At 47.0% G+C, this 23,052-nt stretch overlaps 2 protein-coding genes and 1 pseudogene across 2 annotated transcripts in view; 2 read left to right on the top strand and 1 right to left on the bottom strand.

Annotated features, from left to right (window-relative positions):
- The window catches only part of LOC115204228 (potassium channel subfamily T member 2-like), a 95,225-nt gene extending 85,082 nt beyond the window's left edge, over positions 1-10,143 (top strand). The window contains exons 22-31 of the mRNA XM_029769631.1: positions 128-300; positions 2,718-2,789; positions 3,106-3,240; positions 3,396-3,507; positions 5,499-5,600; positions 5,722-5,805; positions 7,676-7,804; positions 7,991-8,336; positions 8,555-8,639; positions 8,911-10,143. Coding sequence (XP_029625491.1) covers positions 128-300; positions 2,718-2,789; positions 3,106-3,240; positions 3,396-3,507; positions 5,499-5,600; positions 5,722-5,805; positions 7,676-7,804; positions 7,991-8,336; positions 8,555-8,639; positions 8,911-9,028 — 1,356 coding nt within the window. The 3' untranslated portion in view covers positions 9,029-10,143. The remainder of the gene's footprint in view (positions 1-127; positions 301-2,717; positions 2,790-3,105; positions 3,241-3,395; positions 3,508-5,498; positions 5,601-5,721; positions 5,806-7,675; positions 7,805-7,990; positions 8,337-8,554; positions 8,640-8,910) is intronic.
- Positions 10,144-11,955: 1,812 nt separating this feature from the next.
- Positions 11,956-15,735, top strand: LOC115204220 (C-factor-like; annotated as a pseudogene).
- Position 15,736: 1 nt separating this feature from the next.
- Positions 15,737-21,353, bottom strand: LOC115204212 (tripartite motif-containing protein 35-like). Its single transcript, XM_029769608.1, has 6 exons — positions 20,680-21,353; positions 19,842-19,937; positions 19,159-19,389; positions 19,054-19,076; positions 18,847-18,965; positions 15,737-16,673 (listed from the first exon to the last, which is right to left on the bottom strand). The coding sequence occupies exons 1-6, from the start codon at positions 21,226-21,228 to the stop codon at positions 16,114-16,116; spliced, it is 1,578 nt and encodes a 525-aa protein (XP_029625468.1). The 5' UTR covers positions 21,229-21,353; the 3' UTR covers positions 15,737-16,113.
- Positions 21,354-23,052: the final 1,699 nt, after the last annotated feature.

Raw genomic sequence — 23,052 nt, 5'->3', positions numbered from 1 at the left:
TCTGCCTTACTTCCCCTCAACTAGAACCATCCTACCTCCCTACCTGACCCCTCTTCGATGATGATGATGACCTTCATGTAATCCAGTGTATTTCCTCTGTCGTTCCCGTGTCATCTCCCTCCTACAGGCCTGCCACCACATCCCGTTCGAGGACGCTCGGTCCTACGGCTTTAAGAACAAGCTGATCATCGTGTCGGCGGAGAGTGCAGGAAACGGCCTGTACAACTTTATCGCGCCCCTGAGGGCTTACTACCGCCCCAAGAAAGAGCTCAACCCCATCGTGCTGCTACTGGAGAACATGTGAGCGGAAACAGACACATTGCAGGAAAGCATAGAATTACATAGATATAGAACACTGTAAATCTCTATGGTGTAACCACACTGCAGGAAACCATAGAATTACATAGATATAGAACACTGTAAATCTCTATGGTGTAACCACACTGCAGGAAACCATAGAATTACATAGATATAGAACACTGTAAATCTCTATGGTGTAACCACACTGCAGGAAACTATAGAATTACATAGATATAGAACACTGTAAATCTCTATGGTGTAGCCACACTGCGGGTGGAGCATAGAGAGACTTGTCCTTTAGAGGCCCTCTTTAAACACACTGTCAGGGAAGAAGGGATGGTCTCATTTTAAGAGTTCCATTAACAGAATTTACTGTATGAAAATGTCTGTGTTTCAAGAGTTTATGGGCACTCTGCAGTGCACTGTGCACATAATATGAAATATTACTGTGGTTTCTCCTGGTGCAAAACCCCAATATGGGCCTATTAAAGTGGAATCCAATAAAAGGCCAATAAAAAGCTGAGTCATGGCCGTGTAGAGCTTTGCTATCCCACTGTTCTCTGCACACAGCAGCCAGGACTTTATATTTCAAATCAAAATCAAAAATCAAATCACATTTTATTTGTCACAGGTGAAATGCTTACTTACAAGCCCTTTAGCCAATGCAGTTCAAGAAATGGAGTTAAGAAAATATTTACTAAATAAACTGAAGTAAAATGTAATAAAAAATAACACTAAAATAACAATAACGAGGCTATATACAGGGTATATAGCCTGTATGCCGGTACTGAGTCAATGTGCGGGGGTACAGGTTAGGCGAGGTAATTTGTACATGTAGGTAGGGGTATAGTGACTATACATAGATAATAGAATCTATAACTAGGGTGACTGGAGTCTTTGACAATTTTTTGGGCCTTCCTCTGACACCACCTAGTATATAGGTCCTGGATGGCAGGAAGCTTGGCGCCAGTGATGTACTGGGCCGTTCGCACTACCCTCTGTAGCGCCTTACGGTCAGATGCCGAGCAGTTGCCATACCAGGTGGTGATGCAACCGGTCAGGATGCTCTCAATGGTGCAGCTGTATAACCTTCTGAGGATATGGAGACCCATGCCAAGTCTTTTCAGTCTCCTGAGGGGGAAAAGGTGTTGTTGTGCCCTCGTCATGACTGTCTTGGTGTGTTTGGACCATGATAGTTTGTTGGTGATGTGGACACCAAGGAACTTGAAACTCTCGACCCGCTCCACTACAGCCCCGTCGATGTGAATGGGGGCGTGTTTGGCCCTCCTTTTCCTGTAGTCCACTGTAGTCAGCTCATTTGTCTTGCTCACATTGAGGTAGAGGTTGTTGTCCTGTCACCACACTGCCAGGTTTCTGACCTCCTCCCTATTGGCTGTCTCATCATTATCGGCAACTGCTCAGCCTCTGACCGCAAGGCACTAGAGAGGGTAGTGCGTACAGCCCGGTACATCAATTGGGCCAAGCTTCCTGCCATCCAGGACCTCTATACCAGGCGGTGTCAGAGGAAGGCCCTAAAAATTGCCAAAGACTCCAGCCACACAAGTCATAGACTGTTCTCTCTGCTACAGCATGGCAAGCGGTACCGGAGTGCCAAGTTTAGGTCCAAAAGGTTACTTAACAGCAGCTTCTACCCCCAAACCATATGACTGCTGAACAATTAATCAAATGGCCACCTGGACTATTTCCATTGACACCCTCCTCCCACCTCCCTTTGTTTTTACACTGCTGCTACTCTCAATTTATTATCTATACACAGTCACTTTACCTCTACCTACATGTACTAATTATCTCAATGACCTTGACTAACCTGTGTCCCCACACATTGACTGTACCAGTACCCCTGTAAACAGCCTTGTTACTGTTATTTTACTGTTGCTCTTTTATTCTTTTTTACTTCAGTTTATTTTAGTAAATACTTTCTAACACTTATTTTTCTTCAAACTGCATTGTTGGTTTAGGGCTTGTAAGTCAGCATTTCACTGTAAGGTCCAGCCACCCAAGTCATAGACTGTTCTCTCTGCTACCGCACAGCAAGCAGTACCGGAACGCCAAGTCTAGGTCCAAGTCTAGGTCCAAGTCTAGGTCCAAGTCTAGGTCCCTGTTGTATTCGGCGAATGTGACAAACAACATTTGATTTGATTTGATTGGGGGTTCTCTAGTAACCTGGTTCCCAGATCTGTTTGTGCTGTCTTGCCAACTCCTATGGTGATTGACGCATGACAATAATAAGAGATAATGAGAGTTACAGGAGTTGGCAAGACAACACAAACAGATCTGGGACTTATGCTATTTCTCTATCTCTACCACTGCAGGGAGCCTGTTTATTTGTTGTGGTAGGCAATACGTTTGTGCTGTATGGGTCTCCTGGTAATCCATTTGTGTTGTGATTGATTCAGACCCGAGCCAGACTTCCTGGAGGCTATCTGCTGGTTCCCCATGGTGTTCTACACAGTGGGCTCCATTGACAAGTAAGAGAATCCTCCTCTACCCTGGCGTCATCATCTGCTTTTCACTCCTACTCTACTTCTTTTCCTCTACTGCTAATTCATACTGTAGCAGCTACACCCCCCGAAGCTGTATATGGATTGACTTTGTTCTGTACTGTATATCATATCAGTTTGTCATTCCTGCTCACTGCTATTTCTCTGTATATGGACAGTGTCAGTTCTGTTCCAATCTTTCTGTCTCAAGACATAAGTTCTATAATCCCAAGCCCCTTTCTCTTTCCCCCTCCCTCTCTCTTTCTCCCTCCCTCCCTCCCTCCCTCTCTCTTTCTCCTTCTAGCCTGGACAGTCTGCTGCGTTGTGGGGTGACGTTTGCTGACACCATGGTGGTGGTTGACAAGGAGAGCTCCATGATCGCTGAGGAGGACTACATGGCCGACGCCAAGACCATAGTCAACGTCCAGACCCTCTTTAGGTGGGCTGCTCAGCCATACACAACCATTATGCATCTATCACACCATACCATCCTGCAGAATCCAACAGTTGTTTGTGTGCATTCATAGATATCTGCATTCACCAAGCATTCTATGTCTAAGAATTTGATTGTGTCTCTTTCCTCTGTCCTCCCAGACTGTTCCCAGCCCTCAGCATCATCACTGAGCTCACCCACCCAGCCAACATGCGCTTCATGCAGTTCAAAGTCAAAGACCACTACTCCCTGGCTCTCTCCAAGCTGGAGAAGGTAACATTGTATTATGGTACTCTCTGTGGTGATTCGGACCATCCTAGTCAGATCATCTAATGATGGGTCATGTGGGAATGTCAAAAGGAAGTGGTACTCCATTACTGTAATGCTTTTCCATTTCCCTGTCTCTCTCTCTTCCTGTCTCTGTCTCTCTCTCTCTCTCTCTCTTCTTGTCTCTCTCTCCCTGTCTCTCTCTCTCTCTTCCTGTCTCTCTCTTCCTGTCTCTCTCTTCCTATCTCTCTCTCTCTCCTTGTCTCTCTCTCTCCCCCTGTCTCTCTCTCTTCCTGTCTCTCTCTCTCCCTGTCTCTCTCTCCCTGTCTCTGTCTCTCCCTGTCTCTCTCTCTCCCTGTCCCTCTGTCTCTTCCTGTCTCTCTCTCCCTGTCTCGCTCTCTCTCTTCCTGTCTCTCTCTCTCTTCCTGTCTCTCTCTCTTCCTGTCTCTCTCTTCCTGTCTCTCTCTCCTTGTCTCTCTCTCTCTCCTTGTCTCTCTCGCTCTTCCTGTCTCTCTCTTCCTGTCTCTCTCTTCCTGTCTCTCTCTCCTTGTCTCTCTCTCTCTCCCTGTCTCTCTCTCTCTTCCTGTCTCTCTCTCCCTGTCTCACTCTCTCTCTTCCTGTCTCTCTCTCTCTTCCTGTCTCTCTCTTCCTGTCTCTCTCTCCTTGTCTCTCTCTCTCTCCTTGTCTCTCTCTCTCTTCCTGTCTCTCTCTCCCTCTCTCTCTGTCCCTGTCTCGCTCTCTCTCTTCCTGTCTCTCTCTCTCTTCCTGTCTCTCTCTTCCTGTCTCTCTCTCCTTGTCTCTCTCTCTCTCCTTGTCTCTCTCTCTCTTCCTGTCTCTCTCTCCCTCTCTCTCTCTCTCCCTGTCTCTGTCTCTCCCTGTCAATTCAATTCAATTTCAATTTAAGGGCTTTATTGGCATGGGAAACATATGTTAACATTGCCAAAGCAAGTGAAGTACATAATAACCAAAAGCTAAATAAACAATACAAATGTACAGTAAACATTACACTCACAGAAGTTCCAAAAGAATAAACACATTTCAAATAATAAGTCATATTATGTCTATATACAGTGTTGTAATGATGTGCAAATAGTTAAAGTACAAAATGGAAAATAAATGAACATAAATCTGGGTTGTATTTCCAATGGTGTTTGTTCTTCACTAGTTACCCTTTTCTTGTGGCAGCAGGTCACACATCTTGCTGCTGTGACACACTGTGGTATTTCACCCAGTAGATATGGGAGTTTATAAAAATTGGGTTTGTTTTGGAATACTTTGTGGATCTGTATAATCTGAGGGAAATATGTGTCTCTAATATGGTCATACATTGGGCAGAAGGTTAGGAAGTGCAGCTCAGTTTCCTCCTCATTTTGTGGGCAGTGTGCACATAGCCTGTCTTCTCTTGAGAGCCAGGTCTGCCTACAGTGGCCTTTCTCAATAGCAAGGCTATGCTCACTGAGTCTGTATATAGTAAAAGTTTGGGTCAGTTAGAGTGGTCAGGTATTCTGCCACTGTGTACTCTCTGTTTAGGGCCAAATAGCATTCTAGTTTGCTCCGTTTTTTTTGTTAATTCTTTCCAATGTGTCAAGTTATTATCTTTTTGTTTTGTCATGATTTGGTTGGGTCTAATTGTGTTGCTGTCCTGGGGCTCTGTCGGGTCTATTTGTGTTTGTGAACAGAGCCCCAGGACCAGCTTGCTTAGGGGACTCTTCTCCAGGTTCATCTCTCTGTAGGTGATGGGTTTGTTATGGATGGTTTGGGAATCGCTTCCTTTCAGGTGGTTGTAGAATTTAACGGCTCTTATCTCTCTCTCTTCCTGTCTGTCTCTCTCCCTGTCTCTCACTCTCCCTGTCTCTCTCTCTCCCTGTTTCTCTCTCCCTATCTCTCTCCCTGTCTTTCTCTCTCCCTGTCACCCTCTCCCTGTCTTTCTCTCTCCGTCTCTCTCTCTCCGTCTCTCTCTCCCTGTTTTCTTCTTCCTGTGTATGGTGATCTGATAGAAAGAGAGAGAGAGGGGCTCCAACCTGGTCTTCATGTTTCGTCTACCCTTCGCTGCTGGGAAGGTGTTCAGTGTCAGCATGCTGGATACTCTACTGTATCAGGTTAGTCTGAAATCTCACCCCAGCACAGCAACGCTCCATATTTCAAAACTCAGTCTACAATATTTGTATTGCCCCTTTATTGCTCAATGACCCTCTGTTGTTTGTTGTGCGTTCCCACCAGTCCTTTGTGAAGGACTACATGATTTCCATCACCAGACTGTTGCTGGGACTAGACTCTATGCCTGGCTCAGGCTTCCTCTGTGCTGTGAGTAACTCATCTACTCATGTCCTCAATAGTTATCATCAGAAAGCTATGAAATGTGATAATCAACAATATAATGTATAGTATACAGCCATGCTTAGATTTTACTAAGGTTGAAGGGACATCAGTGTATCTGCCTGGTACTGAGGTTGAAGGGACATCAGTGTATCTGCCTGGTACTGAGGTTGAAGGAACATTAGTGTAGCTGCCTGGTACTGAGGTTGAAGGGACATTAGTGTAGCTGCCTGGTACTGAGGTTGAAGGGACATTAGTGTAGCTGCCTGGTACTGAGGTTGAAGGAACATTAGTGTAGCTGCCTGGTACTGAGGTTGAAGGGACATTAGTGTAGCTGCCTGGTACTGAGGTTGAAGGGACATTAGTGTAGCTGCCTGGTACTGAGGTTGAAGGGACATTAGTGTAGCTGCCTGGTACTGAGGTTGAAGGGACATTAGTGTAGCTGCCTGGTACTGAGGTTGAAGGGACATTAGTGTAGCTGCCTGGTACTGAGGTTGAAGGGACATTAGTGTAGCTGCCTGGTACTGAGGTTGAAGGGACATTAGTGTAGCTGCCTGATACTGAGGTTGAAGGGACATTAGTGTAGCTGCCTGGTACTGAGGTTGAAGGGACATCAGTGTAGCTGCCTGGTACTGAGGTTGAAGGGACATCGGTGTAGCTGCCTGGTACTGAGGTTGAAGGAACATTAGTGTAGCTGCCTGGTACTGAGGTTGAAGGGACATCAGTGTAGCTGCCTGGTACTGAGGTTGAAGGGACATCAGTGTAGCTGCCTGGTACTGAGGTTGAAGGGACATCAGTGTAGCTGCCTGGTACTGAGGTTGAAGGAACATCAGTGTGGCTCTATGGTACTGAGGTTGAAGGGACATCAGTGTAGCTGCCTGGTACTGAGGTTGAAGGGACATTAGTGTAGCTGCCTGGTACTGAGGTTGAAGGGACATCAGTGTAGCTGCCTGGTACTGAGGTTGAAGGGACATTAGTGTAGCTGCCTGGTACTGAGGTTGAAGGGACATCAGTGTAGCTGCCTGGTACTGAGGTTGAAGGGACATTAGTGTCGCTGTCTGGTACTGAGGTTGAAGGGACATCAGTGTAGCTGCCTGGTACTGAGGTTGAAGGGACATCAGTGTAGCTGCCTGGTACTGAGGTTGAAGGGACATCAGTGTAGCTGCCTGGTACTGAGGTTGAAGGGACATCAGTGTAGCTGCCTGGTACTGAGGTTGAAGGGACATCAGTGTAGCTGCCTGGTACTGAGGTTGAAGGAACATCAGTGTGGCTCTATGGTACTGAGGTTGAAGGGACATTAGTGTAGCTGCCTGGTACTGAGGTTGAAGGGACATTAGTGTAGCTGCCTGGTACTGAGGTTGAAGGGACATCAGTGTAGCTGCCTGGTACTGAGGTTGAAGGGACATTAGTGTCGCTGCCTGGTACTGAGGTTGAAGGGACATCAGTGTAGCTGCCTGGTACTGAGGTTGAAGGGACATCAGTGTAGCTGCCTGGTACTGAGGTTGAAGGGACATCAGTGTAGCTGCCTGGTACTGAGGTTGAAGGGACATTGGTGTAGCTCCAATGTACTGAGGTTGAAGGAACATAAGTGTAGCTGCCTGGTACTGAGGTTGAAGGGACATTAGTGTCGCTGCCTGGTACTGAGGTTGAAGGGACATTGGTGTTGCTGCCTGGTACTGAGGTTGAAGGAACATCAGTGTATCTGCCTGGTACTGAGGTTGAAGGGACATTAGTGTAGCTGCCTGGTACTGAGGTTGAAGGTACATTAGTGTAGCTGCCTGGTACTGAGGTTGAAGGAACATTAGTGTAGCTGCCTGGAACTGAGGATGATGAAGGTGGGGTGTTTGGGGTCTCATAGATGAAAATCACTGAGGATGACCTGTGGATCCGCACCTATGGTCGACTCTACCAGAAACTGTGCTCCTCCACTGGTGACATCCCCATCGGCATCTACCGCACTGAAGCCCAAAAGTTACCAGTCTCTGAGGTACCTGTCCGGACAGAAAGATCATCATTTACAGGAGTCAATGACACCAAGCTGTACATCATCATGATGTTTTAGTGATAAAACATCAACACCCAGAATAAAAACTCACCTCAGTCAATAACAACTCACAATAGAAACAGCTGCTGCTTGATATTGGTCTGAGCTGTGTGTGTGTCTCTCTCTCAGTCCCAGGTGTCCATCACAGTGGAGGACTATGAGGACACCAGAGAGCCCAGAGAGCCCCTGCTGTCCCGGAGGGGTCCCCACCGCAACTCCACCTCTTCCGAGCCCCCCTCCTCTTCCTCCCACTCCTCGGACCACCCCCTCCTCCGGCGGAAGAGCATGCAGTGGGCCAGAAGGCTGAGCAGGAAGGGGGGTCGGGGGCCCAGCGGGTCGAAGGGGGCCACAGGAAGCGCTGCGGAGAGGATCAGCCAGCAGAGACTGACCCTGTTCAGACGCTCTGAGAGACAGGAGCTCAACGCTCTGGTCCGCACGCGCATGAAACACCTGGGCCTCTCAGCCACCGGATTCAGTGAGTACTGTTGGATATGTTCTGAGGGGTGGATGTGTGGTCATGTAGCACTGCACTGTGCCTGCCTAATGGAATAGAACCGTTTGTTCATTGCTTTGTGTTTTCCTCCACTTTTCTTTTTATCAACATTACTGAGGAACAACTTAATTGGTATCATTTGAGTTCCTGTGACATGTCATGTTTATTTCCTGTCTTGTGGTGTGTACTTCCTGTGTCAGATGGGATGACGGACCAGGGCAACAGGTTGTCTTACATCCTCATCAACCCCTCTCCTGACACCAGGCTGGAGCTGCACGATGTGGTGTGAGTACACAATATCCTGATGGCTCAGTCAAATCACACATCATCAGAAGGCAATTTAACACAATTTCCCTCAATATACTGGTCCAACTTAAATTAAGTCTTGCACATTCACTCAGGAAGAAATCACTAAAGTTAAGTGGGTAACCCTTCATAAAAAAGCCTGCAGGTATAATGGTTTATAATGGCTTATAACTTCTTATAAGAATGTATGAGCATTTGTTAAATGTATTATTCATCAAAGTGTGTCTTGGTGTGTGTGTCCCATGTCCAGGTACTTGATCAGACCAGACCCTCTGTCTCTGTTGCCTAACCAGGGGGGCAGTAGGAAGGTCAGCAACAGCCGCTCCGAGGGCCACAGGTTCGACACACAGAACAGCACCCATTTGTGAGCGTAGACAACAGAACTCAGCAGCATAGTGGGAGTGGAGAGAGAAACGAGAGAGAGAAAGAGAGACAGAGAGAGAGCGAGGGAGAGACAGAGAGAGAGCGAGGGAGAGAAAGAGAGAGAGAAACAGAGAAAGAGAGAGAGAAGGGGGATACTATAGGGAAGGACACATGTTCCACATCTACTCTGAACAGACAGTCACAGCTGTCACTTAGTTTTGTATTCGGAAACTCAAATGCATGGACCTTTTCTACTAGCTGATTTGTTTAATTTATGCACCGTTTCATTTTTGAAGTGGAGAGCTGGGGACACAGAAGTGCATTCAATGAACTTGTATTTGTATTTATGTATGTGCATGTACTGTATGTGTGTTATGAGCCAGACACTGCCATTTATATCTGGACAGCCAAAGGAACACATTTCCAAATGACTGTTATTTTTCTGTCTCTATGTGGTTGTGTGTCGAGGTGATTGCAGCCGAGCCAACAGTATGCTGATCTAGGGTTTCATAAATATTTTTTGTACCTTTTTATCTGATTGTACTGTTACTTTAACTCTCAGTCAGTTCCCACGTTCATCTTTTAGCTCACCAGCAGCAGAGGAAGCCAAAGAGCAGTGATCACCTGTCAATTTCCACAATTAGAGAGCTAGCAGGCATACACTAATGCTGGATAATCTTTAACACCATTTACTGTCTTCAGAAAGAAAGGGAAAAGCCTTGAAGGAGTGACCCAGTCGATGAGTATCTCTTGAACAAAGCTAATATTCGTTTACTGATTCATGTAACTTTATGGATAGTTCTAAGTGGCCAAGGCCAGCCTTTCTGTCTCTGTTAGTTAGTTAATTATTTAGTTAGTGTTTACCCTTCCCCACGTCTCCTCAACCAGCTCGCTATTCTATTATTGTCATGCATGTTGGAGAGTCATGCATGTGGAGACCAAGGACTTGAAAGCCGTGTGAATCTTTGTCTGAAACCCAGCTGAGGTTTAGCAGAGATGGTGGCGCCACCGTGTGGTGAGAATGCTGCTCAGCATCCCTGCACTACAGTGCCCTCATTCAGTGCTGTTTCAACAGATATGGAAATATGTATATATTAAAGTTGCTATACATCTACTCTTTTAATGGCTCAGTTTGATTTCCAATTCATTTTCAAAGCTGTCATTATACTCTCACACTGTAGCCAAGCTGCCATGCCTGTGTATCTTGTTCCCCCAGTTATCGCTTGCTGTGATCATATGTTTGTATTGGTGCCAGTCTGCTCTGAAGGTTAAGCATAGAGGTGTTTTCCTATCCTTATGAATCCCCTAATGGTCTGAATGCAGTCTCCGATAAAGAGGGAACATTGCCTTTACATTTTAACCGTGCTGTAATGCTGAATGTGTTTTATAAACATACAGAACATATATATATAATTATAAACTGGGTGCCTCAGGCCCTGAATGCTGATTGGCTGACAGCCTTGGTATATCAGACCGTATAGCATGGATATGACAAAACATTTATTTTTACTGCTCTAATTACGTTGGTAACCAGTTTATAATAGCAATAAGGCACCTCTGGGGTTTGTGGTATATTGGCAATATACCACAGCTAAGGGCTGTATCCAGGCACTCCGCTTTGCGTCGTGCATAAGAACAGCCCTTAGCCGGGGTATATTGACCATATACCACAAACCTCCTCGGGCCTTATTGCTTAAATAGACCACCATTTTATGTAACAGGGTTCCTTCACTTTCCATTTATCACACTGGTTCACATTCTGTCCTACTCTCACAGAAACACACTGCCTCTATTATTATACTCTAACCTACTCACACACTCACAAACAAACATACAGTCGTTATGAATGACTCATTAGATTAGATTACTCCTGCAAGGAAACACACACTGCCCTCTGACACAGTAAATCCCTGTCATTGTGAGTGTGGCAGTAGTAGGATGATTAAGGGTGTAACTGAGAGGGAAATCAGCCATATCACCTCCCATGAGCAGCGTCATCATGAGTCGTTTACCTCCCTCTAAGAACCACAGTGCTGGCCCAAGTGCTTTCCCCTTCTTTTTATTTAACCTTTATTTAACTAGGCAAGTCAGTTAAGAACACATTCTTATTTACAGCCTACCCCGGCCAAACCCTCCCCAAACCCGTACGACGCTGGGCCAATTGTGCGCTGCCCTTTGGGACTCCCGATAACGGCCGGTTGTGATACAGCCCGGGATCAAACCAGGGTCTGTAGTAACGCCTATAGCACAAAGATGCAGTGCCTTAGACCGCTGCGCCACTCAGGAGCCGGGTTTGTCCAGGCCGTGGGAAGCGTCTTTTCATCAGCTCTCTGAATCTGATCTACCTTCTGCTCCCAAAGCTGTTGTTTACATTACCTCATTCATCTTCCATTGTTCAATGGACACAGCTTTTAGCTGCAGTCCAGACTGTGTCCCCATGCCTACTGTTGGCTTAGCTCTCATCACAGTTTACATTATGTAACTTCCCACTGGGCACAGACTCAATTCAACGTCTATTTCACGTTGGTTCAACGTCATTTCATTGAAATGACGTGGAAACAGTGTTGATTTAACCAGTGAGTTCCCAGTGGGTTCTATTTCATTTGCAACCATCAGGTATGGTGTTAACGTCCTTAATTTCCCATACACAGCCCCTTCTGCCCATGGCACGCACGCACACACACACACACACACACACACACACACACACACACACACACACACACACACACACACACACACACACACACACACACACACACACACACACACACACACACACACACACACACACACACACACACACACACACACACACACACACACACACGACTCAGCATACTACCTCATATACACAATCTAATGTGGACTGGGTGTGGTGAGGCTACAGAATAAACACTCAATGAAAATAATTGACGTTATAAATGGGGTGAGAAGGAGAGCCCCGAATAGTCACACACTCCAGGTCGAGGCAGAGACTGAAACGTGAAGAAATGGCAGCTAAAGCATGCAGCGTCCTGATCACGGGGGCCAACCGAGGCCTGGGTTTGGAGATGGTTAAACAGATGGTGGAGTCTCCCTGGCCGGTCCGCCAGTTATTAGCCTGCTGCCGAGACCTAGACGGGCTCAGAGCTGAGGTGAGAGCAGAGAGAGGAGATTGGAGTGTTCCTTATTCCATGTTGTTCTCAGGGCAGCTATGTCCTTGAGGGCAGAGCCATGTATTTAGAGTTGGGTCAACTTTTAGAATGTTGTATTTTGTTTTAATTCTAGACATTCAGTTACATAGCCTTATTTAAATCAAATCAAATGTTATTGGTCACATACACATATTTAGCAGATGTTGGCGGGCGGGCGGGCGTAGCAAAATGCTTGTGTTCCTAGCTCCAACAGTGCAGTAGTATCTAACAATTCACAACAATACACACAAATCTAAAAGTAAAAGAATGGAATTAAGAAATATATAAAAATCAGGACGAGCAATGTTGTAGTGGCATTGACTAAAATACAGTAGAAGAGAATACAGTATATACTGTACATATGAGATGAGTAAAGCAGTATGTAAACATTATTAAAGTGACTAGCGTTCCATTATTATAGTGACCAGTGATTCCATGTCTATGTACATAGGGCAGCAGCCTCTAAGGTGCAGGGTTGAGTAACCGGGTGGTAGCCGGCTAGTGATGGCTATTTAACAGTCTGATGGCCTTGAGATAGAAGCTGTTTTTCAGTCTCTCGGTCCCAGCTTTGACGCACCTGTACTGACCTCGCCTTCTGGATGATAGCGGGGTGAACAGGCAATGGCTCAGGTGGTTGATGTCCTTGATGATCTTTTTGGCCTTCCTGGGACATCAGGTGCTGTAGGTGTCCTGGAGGGCAGGCAGTGTGCCCCCAGTGATGCGTTGTGCAGACCGCACCACCCTCTGGAGAGCCCTGCGGTTGCGGGCGGTGCAGTTTACGTACCAGGTGGTGATACAGCCCGACAATTATGCATCTTTAAAGGGGGCCAAGATTAGGGGCCAAGATTAATTTCTTCAGCCTCCTGAGGTTGAAGAGGTTCTGTTGCACTTTCTTCACCACACTGTCTGTGTGGGTGGACCATTTCAGATTGTCAGTGATGTGTATGGCGAGGAACTTGAAGCTTTCCACCTTCTCCACTGCGGTCCCGTCGATGTGGATAGGGGGTGCTCCCTCTGTTGTTTCCTGAAGTCCACGAACGGCTCCTTCATTTTGTTGATGTTGAGGGAGAGATTATTTTCCTGACACCACTCCGCCAGGGCCCTCACCTCCTCCATGTTGGTAATCAGACCTACTACTGTTGTGTCGTCTGCAAACTTGATGATTGAGTTGGAGGCGTGATTGGCCACGCAGTAATGGGTGAACAGGGAGTACAGGAGGGGGCTGAGCACGCACCCTTGTGGGGCCCCAGTGTTGAAGATCAGTGAAGTGCAGATGTTGTTTCCTATCTTCCCCACCTGGGGGGAGGCCCGTCAGGAAGTCCAGGACGCAGTGGCACAGGGCGGGGTTCAGACCAGGGCCCCGAGCTTAATGATTAGCTTGGAGGGTACTATGGTATTGAAGGCTGAGCTATAGTCAATGAACAGCATTCTTAGGTAGGTAATCCTCTTGTCCAGATGGGATAGGGCAGTGTGCAGTGCAATGGTGATTATTAAATATTCCCCATATAATGTTAATAGGGCACTCACATGGCTGCCTTAGAATGTTGAAATAGTGTCATGTAAATGCATCATAATGCACAAACCTCAATGGCCCATCTCTCTAAATACATGGCTCTGCTTGAAGGCAAACTCCACTGAATAAGGAAAACTCTACTGAGCAAAGATAGAAAATAAAGCCTTCCTGGAGATGTATTTTCTGTGTCTAACCAACAATGTGTCCTTTGTGTTTAAGGGTCTGCGAGACCTGGCAAAGAAGCACCCCAATGTCATCACTGTCCTCCGTCTTGGTGAGTACTCGCTGTGTTCCATTATTTTGTTTCTTCACACTCTAGCACTAGGACTATTGAGCCTATTAATGGCACTGTTGTCAATCTCACCAGTCACAGCATGCACTTGTATTGCCTGTACTGTATGAATCACATGGCAGAGTGCCAGGTTACTCTGAGCTGGCCAGCTGGGATGTTAGACTGGATACTGGGGTTGACTAGCCCCAGATCTGTTTGTGCTTTCAGGACAATTACTGTTAGGGGTGGCAAGACAGCACAAACAGATCTGGGTTTAGTCTAGCGGTTGACTGACAGACTTTTTCTCCTCTGTGTCTGTCAGACACCACAGACCCCTGCAGCATTAAGGAGTCAGCCAAGCAGGTGGGCAGTCTGGTGGGGAAGGCTGGGCTAAACCTGCTGGTAAACAACACGGGGGTGTTGACTCACGGCACCATGCAGACCACAAGTACCCAGGACATGCAGGCTGCATTCAACACCAACATCATGGGCCCCATGGACTTCACTAAGGTGAGAGCAGAGAGCCAGAAAAACACACAAACAAATACATTTTAGAGGACGTTCAAAATGTATTTGTTTTTCCTAATGTCTGCAAACAAAAGGTGCAGAATACTGAAGAATGATTCATCATTTTTGTTTTCTCTGTCTCCCTCTCTGTCCCTGTGGTCTTCATAAGGAGTTTCTGCCCTATCTGCAGGCAGCAGCCACAGCCAGTGAGAAACCAGGAATGTCCTGCAGTAAGCCAGCTGTGGTCAGCATTTCCAGCACGGTGGGCTCCATGGCAACCGTCAAGGAGATGTATTCTTTCTTCCCTATGGCATCAGCAAAGTAAACAGACCTCTGTTACCCTGCCTGTCATAACACATCCTCTCCCATCACATTATATTCCCTGTCAGGTTAGCCCAGCCATGTCAGTGGAGGCTGGTGTCAATTTAAATCGGAGGACGGGCTCTTTGTAATGGCTGGAATGGAATACATGTCATGTGTCTGATGAGTTTGAAACCTTTTCATTAATTCCGTAGTCATGGTTCTACATCCAATCTATTGTCCTGTATCCTCTCCTCTTTAACAGCCTCCCTCCCTTCTCTCTTCCTGCTCCTCCTTTCCTCTCCTCTCAGGCTGGTCTGAACATGCTGACGCTCTGCGCTACAGAGGAGTTCAGGAAAGATGAGATCCTGTTTGTGGTCCTGCACCCGGGCTGGGTCTGCACTGACATGGGTGGAGAAGGGGTGAGTCTGACTGGCAGGGTGCTTCTATTGACCACATTGACCTCAGGGGGTGGGAAAGGATGTAATGAACTATGTTTAAGCACCTTAGAGGACTATTGTCCCAATAGTCCATCAGGAGCAGGAGTCAGAACCCAATAGTGGGTCGTGGCATAAGCCTAAAACTGGGCTTTGGTCTGATGTTCTGTTTTGATTATCTGGAGGGGTCAAGACAACATTTGAAAGGCTTTGATTAGTCATGGCCCAATAAAGTCTAATACCACTACTGCCACAGAGGCCGACCATGTATGTGTTTACTATGACCGCCAGGGGGCGATTGATGCTCCAGAGTGTGGAAGGACTCCTGAGCGTGATGGACTCCCTTACTGAGAAACAGACTGGGGCCTTCCTGGACTATGAGGGCAAAGTCATGCCTTGGTAAACTCACTGGATTGTACTGAATACTGGAGAACTCTGAACAAAATCTTTTATAATCATTCTATAAACCTTCTATAAATATGCATCAAATAAACATGAGTACAATCAAGTGGTATCTCCCCAAAGTTTATTCAATTGAGAAGGGAAAAAAACACATTTTGGGGCTTTTATATACAGGAATTGTAATATTCATTGTGTCGTATCGAATATCTTCATTCATCTCACACATGCTCTTTACTACACATTCCATAACATGGCAAAAAAGCCAATGTCAAATGGAGTCTTTCGGTAATAATTAGTATCTAATTTCTTCTATCGATAAAGTCAAAAGGCAATCAAAAAAATCTCTTAAAGATCTTACAAAATGTTTTCCACACACACCGTGCCAAACATTTCACTATGCCATTACCTATGTGTCTTGAGGCTGGATATGTGCCTTGGATGTACAGCTACCACTATCTTTGAATGGTGCTGTCAGAACCCCTCATCACCAGGTGGCGCTGTTCCACACAGCCACTTTGACCGGGCAGATCTTCAGCGGGCCGGGGTTGTTGCCATTGATGTTGGCCCCAGGGCAGAAGAAGGGGAACATCCTCTCAGTGAAGAAATCAATGAAGGTGTAGATGGACGTCATGTTAACAGGGTTGGAGAAGGTCACCTCCCCAGAGTTGTAGTCCAGCTGCACCCTGACCCTCTTCAGCCCCCCTGTCAGTTTGAGAGGGGTGCGTGGCCGGGTCATGGCCATATACACACCCTCGCAGTGGGAGATCATCCACAAGCCGCCCTCAGGGCAGCCTGAGATCCGGCCCTTCCTGTTGATGGACTCCTTGGCCACACCTAGCATCCAGTCGTCCTTGTCCCCTACCTCTACCTCCCAGGCGTGGCAGCCGGTGGTGAAGCCCTCAGAGCCCAGGACGAACACGAAGTGGTCAAAACGCTCTGGGTTGTCTGGGAGCACCTGCACATGACCACTGTTGGTCACACTGGTCAAGTCCTTGTTCAGAGAGAGCCAGGAGTAGGCCGTATTAGGATCCAGAGTCACAGGAGCTGGGAGATGGAGAAATGGGCTTTAGTGATGGAAACAGTTTTAGAAAATATTTACAATGTAACGGCCGTCGTTGAAGAGAGTAGACCAAGGCGCAGTGTGGTTAGTGCTCGTCATGAATTTATTAAAGATAGAACACTTTAAACAAAAAAACAAGAAACCGACAGCCAAACAGTTCTGTCAGGTGCAAAACACTAAACCGAAATTAACTACCCACAAACCCCAAAGGAAAACAGGCTGCCTAAGTATGACTCCCAATCAGCGACAACGATGTACAGCTGTCCCTGATTGAGAGCCATACCAGGCCAAAACAAAGAAATACAAAGCATAGAAAAAAGGACATAGAATGCCCACCCAAATCACACCCTGACCAAACCTAAATAGAGACATAAAAAAGGCTCTCTCAGGTCAGGGCGTGACAGTACCCCCCCAAAGGTGCGGACTCCGGCCGCAAAACCTGAACCTATAGGGGAGGGTCTGGGTGGGCATTTCTCCGCGGTGGCGGCTCTTGAGCGGGACGCAGACCCCGCTCCACCACTGGCTCACCCCACTTAGGTGGCGCCTCTAGAGCGGGGTCCCTCGCCGCGGGCCCCAGACTGGAGGGCGACTCTGGCTGCGCCGGAGGACAGGCGGGCGACTCTGGCTGCGCCGGAGGACAGGCGGGCGACTCTGGCTGTGCTGGAGGACAGGCGGGTGACTCTGGCTGCGCCGGAGGACAGGCGGGCGACTCTGGGAGCTCCGGACTGTAGGGCGACTCTGGGAGCTCCGGACTGTGGGCCGTCTCTCTACGGGGTACTGTCGCCGGAAGCTCTGGACGAGGCACTGTCGCCGGACACTCTGGACGAGGCACTGTCGCCGGACACTCTGGACGAGGCACTGTCGCCGGACACTCTGGACGAGGCACTGTCGCCGAACACTCTGGACGAGACACTGTTGCCGGAAGCTCTGGACGGGGACTGCGCACTGAAGGCCTGATGCGTGGGGCTGGCTTAGGAAGCGCCAGACTAGGGACATGCACCACTGGGCTAGTGTGAGGAGCAGGAGCAGGACGAGCTGGACTGGGCTGACGCACTGGAGGCCTGGTGCGTGGGGCTGGTAGTGGAGGTACCAGACTGGAGACACGCACCCCAAGGCTAGTGCGAGGAGCGGGAACAGGACGTACTAGACTGGGCTGACGCACTGGAACCCTAGTGCGTGGTGCTGGCTTTGGAGTCGCCAGACTGAAGACACGCACCTCAGGGCTAGTGCGGGGAGCAGGATACACTGGACCGTAGAGGCACACTGGCGGTCTCGAGCGCAGGACTGGCACCGCCTGTACTGGCTGGGTGCCCACTTCCCCCTGGCAAATGCAGGACACTGGCACCGAGCACACCGGCCTGTGGATACTCGGCCTCGACGCCGTGCGCATCACCCCATAGCACGGGGCCTGACCAGTACAACGCTGCCTCTGGTAAGCACGGGGAGTTGGCTTAGGGCTCAACCCTGGCCCTGCCAAACTAACCGTGTGCTCCCCCAAAGAAAATGTGGGGGGCTGCCTCTCAGGTTCCCATAGCTCCCTTCGCTTGTCCTCCCAGAGTTGACGTTCCAACTCCCATGTCCATCCTTCCCCCCGATGCTCCAAACCACGCTGCTTGGTCTTCTGTTGGTGGGTAGTTCTGTAACCGCCGTCGTTGAAGAGAGTAGACCAAGGCGCAGCGTGGTTAGTGCTCATCATGAATTTATTAAAGATGGAACACTTTAAACAAAAAAACAAGAAACCGACAGCCAAACAGTTCTGTCAGGTGCAAAACACTAAACCGAAATTAACTACCCACAAACCCCAAAGGAAAACAGGCTGCCTAAGTATGACTCCCAATCAGTGACAACGATGTACAGCTGTCCCTGATTGAGAGCTATACCAGGCCAAAACAAAGAAATACAAAGCATAGAAAAAAGGACATAGAATGCCCACCCAAATCACACCCTGACCAAACCTAAATAGAGACATAAAAAAGGCTCTCTCAGGTCAGGGCGTGACATACAAGTTGTGGATCTAGTAATAAATGAATTATCGTACATCTATACAAGTTAGTAGAAGTTCACTAGAACATTAGTTAATGCAGTTATAGCTAGCTAGATACCCAACAAGCCAAAGACTGGAGCATAAACAGACTACTGTCGTCTTGCTATACATACTGTACTCCACCAGCCCCACCATCTTCTCCCAGACCTTGTACTTGAGGGAACTGACATGCTTCGCCACATTGATCATAGCACCTGAGATCTCCTCTGGACCCTTCTGAGGTATCACAGCTCTGCAACAATATAACAGACAGTTAGTTCTAGTTGGAGTTTGGTATATTACATTATAAGGGTATTAGGTACTCAAGTCAGAACACTTACCTCTTCTTTGTGTCTCTGTAGTTCTGAAAAGGGAACAAGACAAATGTTTTGTAACTGTTTGTACTGTTAATACTGCTGGTTTATAAAAGTTTATATTCTTCTTACCTGGAGGAAAAGAGCATCACTGGAGGCTATGTCATTATCAATAGCGATGATGGCATGAGAGAGGGTGAGGATGTCTGCCGTGATGCCCTCTGTCTTCTTCCTCACCAGATGTCTCTTCTGCTCATCTTCCTCCTGTAGGATAGCTATCCTGGCTTCCTCCTCATTCTGAAGGAACTGCCTGAGCTTCTCAAACTCCTCTCTGATGTGATTCTCTGTCTGCTGGGTCTGGCTCTGGACAAACAGGAGAAACGGGTCATAGGAGAGATACAATCTTATATATAACTCTAGAACAGTGGCACACAATGGCAGACATTTGTCAAAACGTTGTTTTGGTAGGCAAGCCATTGACAACAAAGTCTCTTACAACCTAGACATGTCTGATTTCTGATTTGTGGGATAAATTCAATCAATTTAAAATAACTTTATTATCCCTCAAGGGGAAATTGCTTGGTCAAACACCAGGCACTTGTACTGCTTGCTCAAATACAAGGCACAAAGCATATTGACTGCTTTGTCCACATGAGGATATACTGTACACAAGTTATAAGACCATATTTTCAAGGGTTTGTTTTTTCAAAGGCATTCCTCCAACTGTTTACAGACTAACAGTGTGTGAGCTAAACATCAGTCAGTGTTGGGAGCTGCTGATGTCCCACGGTTTTGGACGCCCTGTTTGTTGATACCTTGATGTGCACAGTTGTGTCATCACACTCCTGCTTGGCTTCATAGAGGCCACGGAGGCTCTTCTTCAGAGGGATCAATTCTTTCTTCATTTCTTCCTGAGGGAGAGAGAGGAGGGGGAGAGAGCGAGAACATGTTTAGGGATACCACTGTAAAGTATATAAGCGGTAAAGTGGAAGCTTAGCTCAAGAAAATCTAGCCGTGTAAACACGAACGTCAACGGCAGAGCTAAAGCTCATCTGAGGTCGTGCAAAGGCTGCTGTTTAACCGTAATCAGGATATTTTGGTCATACTTTTTTGGGTGACACCATATTCTATGGTTTCTGGAGTACCATCTGCAACTGCACAGAGACGTTTACAATAGAAAAGTTTATTCTGAATTGAGAAATAAGAAAGTATCACCAGGTAAGGGTTAGTTGAAAAATTGCTGCCAGTGTTTTGCACTAGCATACGGTGTAACCGTGTAAGGAAGCATTCACGTATCACCTTACAATGTGTCGTTTTTGAATTTATTTTTATCCAGCTTGCAGATACACTATCAATGGCTCTGGCTCCCTTTCGAAATGTCACTGTTGTGAAATGTGTCACATCAATAACAATCATGTTTCACAATAGTTATGTTTGATTGCTGACGGTACAGCTTCAAGTTTTATACTGTTGCTAAAACGAGCTGGATTAAGAATACATTTTCAAGGCAGTATGATCAATATAAAGTAGTATATCTGAATAAAAACTGTGAAATTAAAAGATTATCTGACAGAATACAATATTTGCAACACCATAAAAGAGAGGGTTACACAACCATCCAAAACTGAATGATACGAGACAAGCCATTCTAACCTTGAGCTCCTGGGCCCCCTCCTCCAGTGGGATCACACAGTGGCCCTGGTGCCTCTTAGACGTGTGACACACACAGCAGAGCACCTCGGCATCGTCCTGGCAGAACAGCTTCAGCACCTCCCCGTGTGTGGGGCACTTCGCCTCAGACTTCACTGAGACGCCCCCTCTGTCCGGCCCCCCGCCCGCCTCGCCCTGGCTCCTCTGTTCCCTGAAGAAGGTATCGGCCACGTTCTTCAGAGCCAGGCTCACTGTGGGCTCCGTCAGGGAACACTTCCTGCGGCACACGGGACACTCGCGCCTCGCCTTCTTCTGGTTCCAGAACTGCTGCAGGCAGGCCCGGCAGAAGCTGTGGGTGCACTTGAGCACCACAGGGTCCCTGAAGATCTCGCAGCACACAGAGCAGGTTAGCTCGTCCTCCAGCATGGAGCTCGAGTGAGAGGACACAGCCCTGGGCCGCAGAGCCATGACCACCTTGGGGCTCTGTAAGAACGAAGGTTTCCCAGGCTGGGAGGAAGCCCGTGGGCGCAGCGCCATGACTGGCTCCTGCATTGTAGCTAGAGACTACTGTGGTGTATTCCCTTTTCAGTGGAGGAAATATCTTTCAGCAGTGCTGTAGCATCTACTCTTTCCTGAGGAAAGCTCTCTGCCAGCTCTATCTCACATCCAGGAACAGACACTGGACTGACAGCTAAGGACACACAATATAGTAAATGAGGGACATGAGATCACATCCTATGGGTGACCTGGACTTGTAGAACAGGTCCTGCTCCGCCCCCTAAGGAAAAAATGTCTTTAAGTGCCAAATCACGCCCCCTGGCCTCCTACCTAGTCCTTAGTTATTATGTCTAGCCCAACTGGCCTCCCAGTCAATGTCAGTCTGTCTGTTTCTGAGAAACGAGAGGCGGGAGCAACAGGTGCTGCGGTGGGAGTAGGGTTAGGAGGCCTCCGACCGTGCACAAACTGGTTGAATCAACTTTGTTCCAACGTAATTTGTCATCTTATTGTGACGTGGAAAATACATTGGATTTGAAAAAAGTAATCAACGTAAACTGTTGTTTTGAGGGTGAAATTTCAACCACAGGATTATGTCATCATTGTAACATATTTTTAACGTAGACAAATCTTCCCACTGGGTACAGATGTCAATTCAACGTCTATTCCACGTTGGTTCACTGTAATTTCATTGAAATGACATGGAAACAATGTTGAGTCAACCAGTGTGTGCCCAGTGCATGTATAAAATATGTTGAATTTGTACCTTTGAAATTAAGTCAGATGCAGTGGCTGCCCATCCATTAGGGTGTTAGGGGTGGTGCCCCACTTGTGATAGGTCAACAACAACAACAAAAATCTACATATATATATATTATACATATACAGTACCAGTCAAAAGTTTGGACACACCTACTCATTCTAGGGTTTTTATTTATTTACCTATTTTCTACAACTATTATTTAGTTGTCAGTTATTATTATTTAGGCAAGTCAGTTAAGAACAAATTCTTATTTACAATGATGGCCTACCCCGGCCAAACCCAGAATACGCTGGGTCAATTGTGTGCCACCCTATGGGACTCCCAATCATGGCCGGATGAGATACAGCCTGGATTCAAACTAGGGACTATAGTGACGCCCTCTTGCACTGAGATGCAGTAACTTAGACCGCTGCGCCACTCGGGAGCAGCAGTAATAATAGTGAGTAGAATAATAGTGAAGACATCAAAATTACAGTTGAAGTCGGAAGTTTACATACACTTAGGTTGGAGTCATTAAAATTTGTTTTTCAACCACTCCACAAATTTCTTGTTAACAAACTATAGTTTTGGCAAGTCGGTTAGGACATCTACTTTGTGCATGACACAAGTAATTTTTCCAACAATTGTTTACAGACAGATTATTTCACTTAATCACAATTCCAGTGGGTCAGAAGTTTACATACACTAAGGTGACTGTGCCTTTAAACAGCTTGGAAAATTCCAGAAAATTATTTCATGGCTTTAGAAGCTTCTGATGGACTAATTGACATCATTTGAGTCAATTGGAGGTGTACCTGTGGATGTATTTCAAGACTTACCTTCAAACTCAGTACCTCTCTGCTTCACATCATGGGAAAATCAAAAGAAATCAGCCAAGACCTCATAAAAACAATTGTAGACCTCCACAAGTCCGGTTCATCCTTGGGAGCAATTTCCAAACGCCTGAAGGTACCACGTTCATCTGTACAAACAATAGTACGCAAGTATAAACACCATGGGACCACGTAGCCGTCATACCGCTCAGGAAGGAGACGCGTTCTGTCTCCTAGAGATGAATGTACTTTGGTGCGAAAAGTGCAAATCAATCCCAGAACAGCAGCAAAGGACCTTGTGAAGAT

The sequence above is a fragment of the Salmo trutta genome, chromosome 1, assembly GCF_901001165.1.
Source record: "Salmo trutta chromosome 1, fSalTru1.1, whole genome shotgun sequence".
Taxonomy (NCBI): Eukaryota; Metazoa; Chordata; class Actinopteri; order Salmoniformes; family Salmonidae; genus Salmo; species Salmo trutta.
Note: the sequence above shows the minus strand (reverse complement) of the source record. Positions and strands in the feature narration are given on the sequence as shown.

Coding starts and splice junctions, on each gene's coding strand:
- LOC115204212 (XM_029769608.1), bottom strand. CDS start 21,228: ATGCAGGAGCCAGTCATGGCGCTGCGCCCACGGGCTTCCTCCCAGCCT. Junction 19,938..20,679: donor AGGGGGCCCAGGAGCTCAAG/GTTAGAATGGCT, acceptor TCTCTCCCTCAG/GAAGAAATGAAGAAAGAATT. Junction 19,390..19,841: donor ACACAACTGTGCACATCAAG/GTATCAACAAAC, acceptor CTGTTTGTCCAG/AGCCAGACCCAGCAGACAGA.